This window comes from Tupaia chinensis, unplaced genomic scaffold (assembly GCF_000334495.1).
Source record: "Tupaia chinensis unplaced genomic scaffold, TupChi_1.0 Scaffold000201_1, whole genome shotgun sequence".
Classification (NCBI taxonomy): domain Eukaryota; kingdom Metazoa; phylum Chordata; class Mammalia; order Scandentia; family Tupaiidae; genus Tupaia; species Tupaia belangeri.
The window spans coordinates 1,836,962-1,840,027 of record NW_006159676.1 but is presented as its reverse complement, the minus strand read 5'-3'; the positions used below and the strand labels follow the sequence as shown (position 1 = coordinate 1,840,027).

At 57.1% G+C, this 3,066-nt stretch overlaps 1 protein-coding gene across 1 annotated transcript in view; it reads left to right on the top strand.

Moving 5' to 3' along the window:
- GDF15 (growth differentiation factor 15) overlaps positions 1-2,850 on the top strand; it is an 11,499-nt gene extending 8,649 nt beyond the window's left edge. Inside the window, exons 3-4 of the mRNA XM_006147165.3 lie at positions 8-301; positions 1,868-2,850. Coding sequence (XP_006147227.1) covers positions 8-301; positions 1,868-2,511 — 938 coding nt within the window. The 3' untranslated portion in view covers positions 2,512-2,850. The remainder of the gene's footprint in view (positions 1-7; positions 302-1,867) is intronic.
- The last annotated feature ends 216 nt before the right edge of the window (positions 2,851-3,066 follow it).

Sequence of the window (3,066 nt, the reverse complement as noted above, 5' to 3'; positions counted from 1 at the left end):
CTCTCAGCCCCGACCCTGCGGGTTACAGCCCTGCCCAGGCCCCGGGACCGCTGTCACGCGCTGCTCGTTCTGCTGGTGTTCTGGCGCCTGCCGCAAGGGGGCGCCCTGTCTCTAGGCGAGAAGCGCCTCTCCGAAGTCCGGGGACCATCCGCCGCCGTTCGCGATTCCGAAGACACCGAAGTCCACGAGTTTCGGAAACGTTTCCAGGAACTGCTGGACAGGTTACGGGTGAACCAGAGCCGGGTGGCCTTGCACGCTGACCGCATCTTCGCCCCTACTGTCCGGATACTCACCCCAGAAGGTGAGTAGGGTCTTTCTTTTATTTATTTATTTATTTATTTTTTTGGGAGAGGTTTTTGCACTCGCCAGAAAGAGAGACAGAGAGACAGAGAAAGAAAGCGAGAAATCACACCCCTCCCCCGCAAGGGGGGATGGCCACGCCGCAATCCCTTCCCCTCCATTCTCCTCTCGGGATCTTGGGTACACACGCACACGCACCCGGCATGAGTTTAAGCCACCGGGTTCGGGACTCGAACCCCGGTCAACTCCATAGGAGTCCAGTGACATAGCCATTACGCTAACTGCTGCCCCCCCTCCCAGAAGGTGAGTAGATTCTTGAGACCTCCCAGGGTAGCCCTCACCATCTTGCCTCAAGTTTCTCTCCTGCCTCAGTTTCCCCATCTGCGACCAGGCAGGCACACCCCTTTCCTGGTTAGATGTGCTGGGGTAACCCGTTTGCACCCAGACCAGGCCAAGCTAACCAATCAGGGATTTTTAAAACTTGTCCCGGGATCGCAGATGGGGAGATTGAGGCTCAGAGATGCCAAGGAGATTTTTGGATGTGCACAGCCCAAAAGAACCCGAGGACCGGGTTATACCCGGGTTATAATCAGGCAGGGGGCAGTGATTTCTGCCCTGCTCTGGGGCTTGAGGATCCCGGAGGAAGGATTCTGATCCGGGAGGGAGGTTGCAATGGGATGGGCAGAAATTGCTGGACCTGGTTTGCAATCTGATGCAATCGGTCCTCAAGACACTGCTAAAGTCACATGCAATGGGCAATTTGTGGGGGGGGGGGCGGGGTATTTCTCATCTCAGCGCCAGCTGTCCGAGAAGGTTCCAGGGGGTGCAGGGGGGTGGGGAGGTGGGGCTGCAGTGGACGTGGGAGGAGTTGGAGGGGGAGGCCAGGCAGGAAAAAAGAGCCTAATCCTATTCTTCTTGCACCCTAATCCTACCTGGGCTATGTGATTCCAGGGAAGCCTCTTACCCTCTCTGAGCCTTCCAAAGGTCACTAGGGCCCCTGAAACCTCAGTCACCCCCCCCTCGCCACCCCAACTCTTGGAACCAGCCTGGGGGATCTGATAGTCCCAGAGGCCAAGTTGTCAAAAAATGTGGCATTTCTCAAATATGGAAACTGAAGAGCTCGAGGCTGGCAGGTGGCGTTCTAGTTAAGCCTGCTGGACTCTCACATGGCCAACCATGGTTCGAGTCCCGGACCCGGTGGCTTGAAAATCACTCCAGATGCGTGTCTGTGCATGCCCAAAATCCCAGAAGGAGAAAGTAGGAGAAGGAATTGCAGCGTGGCCATCCCCGCTAGGGGAGGTGATTTCTTGCTTTCTATCTCTCTGTCTCTGTCTGTTGAGCGCACGTGCCCTATGGCAAAAAAGAAAAGAAAAAAAAAAACCCTCTCCAAAAAAAATGGAATTAAACAAACAAATTAAAAATAATAACGATGATAATAAAATTAATTTTTAAAAAAAGCAACAGCAGAAGCAGTTTGTCCAAAGACCCTGTGGTGGGCTCCAGCTGGGCGGGTTAGCAGCACACAGTAGGCCCGTAAGTGACCCCCTTCCCTGTCTCCTTCCCACAGTGCGCTTGGGCTCGGACGGCCTCCTGCACCTGCGCCTCTCCCGGGCCTCCCTGTCGGAGGAGCTCCCTGCAGCCTCGCGCTTGCACCGCGCCCTGCTCCAGCTGTCCCCGACGTCGCCCAAGTCGTGGGACGTGACAGCGCCACTCAAACGTCAGCTCAGCGTGGGAGGATCCCGCACACCCGAGCTGCACCTGCGACTGTCCCCGCCCCCGGATCAGTCGCTGGCCTCCGCGTCCCGGTTTGCACGGCCCCAGCTGGAGCTGCATCTGCGCGCACGGGACGCCAGGGGGCGCCGCGGCGGACAGGAGCGCGCCTGGAACGACTGCCCGCTCGGGGAAGGGCGCTGCTGCCGCCTGCAGACCATCCGCGCGTCGGTGGAGCAGCTGGGCTGGGCCGACTGGGTGGTGTCCCCGCGCGTGCTCGAGGTCAGCTTCTGCGGCGGCCAGTGCCCATCCCATTACCACGTGGCCAACATTCACACGCAGATGAAGACCAGCTTGAACCGCTTGAAACCCCACATCGTGCCCGCCCCGTGCTGCGTGGCTTCCAGCTGGGAACCCCTGGAGATCCTCCAGAAGACCAGCAGCGGCCAGTTCCACCAGGTCTACCAGAACGTCCTGGCCAAGTCCTGCCACTGCGAGTGACCGGCCTGGCCAAGTCCTGCCACTCCTCCCCCTGCACCTGCGACCTGGGCGGGACCTCAGTCTTCCTCGCCTGCAAAGTGGGCGCGCAGGACTCCTCCCCAGGGCTGTGCCCCGCCCCCCCACCCATTGTATTTATAACTCTGTATTTATTATTATTAATTTATTGGCTGGTGCACCCGGGTCCGAGAGGGCTGGTGCAACTGTATATATGTATTTATTTTTCAATTCTGTTAATAAAAAAATGTCGTCTGCAGCTGGCTTCGTGGTATGGTAGGAAGGCAGGCAGATTGCACAGGGTGGATTGCGGTGGTTCGAGTCCCAGACCGGGTGGCATGAGAAACATGCCAAGCACATATGTATGCATGCCCTAATCCTGGAAGGAGGGAGGGGAGAGGAGAAGGGATTGCAAACAGTAACCATTCCTCAAGAGGGTGCTTTCTCCTCTTCGTCTGTGTTTCTCTAGCTCTCTCTGGTGAGTGGATGCATCCACTACCCCCCCCCAAAAAAAAAAAAAAAAGAAAAAAGAGGGGCCAGTCGTTAGAATAAAGCTGATGT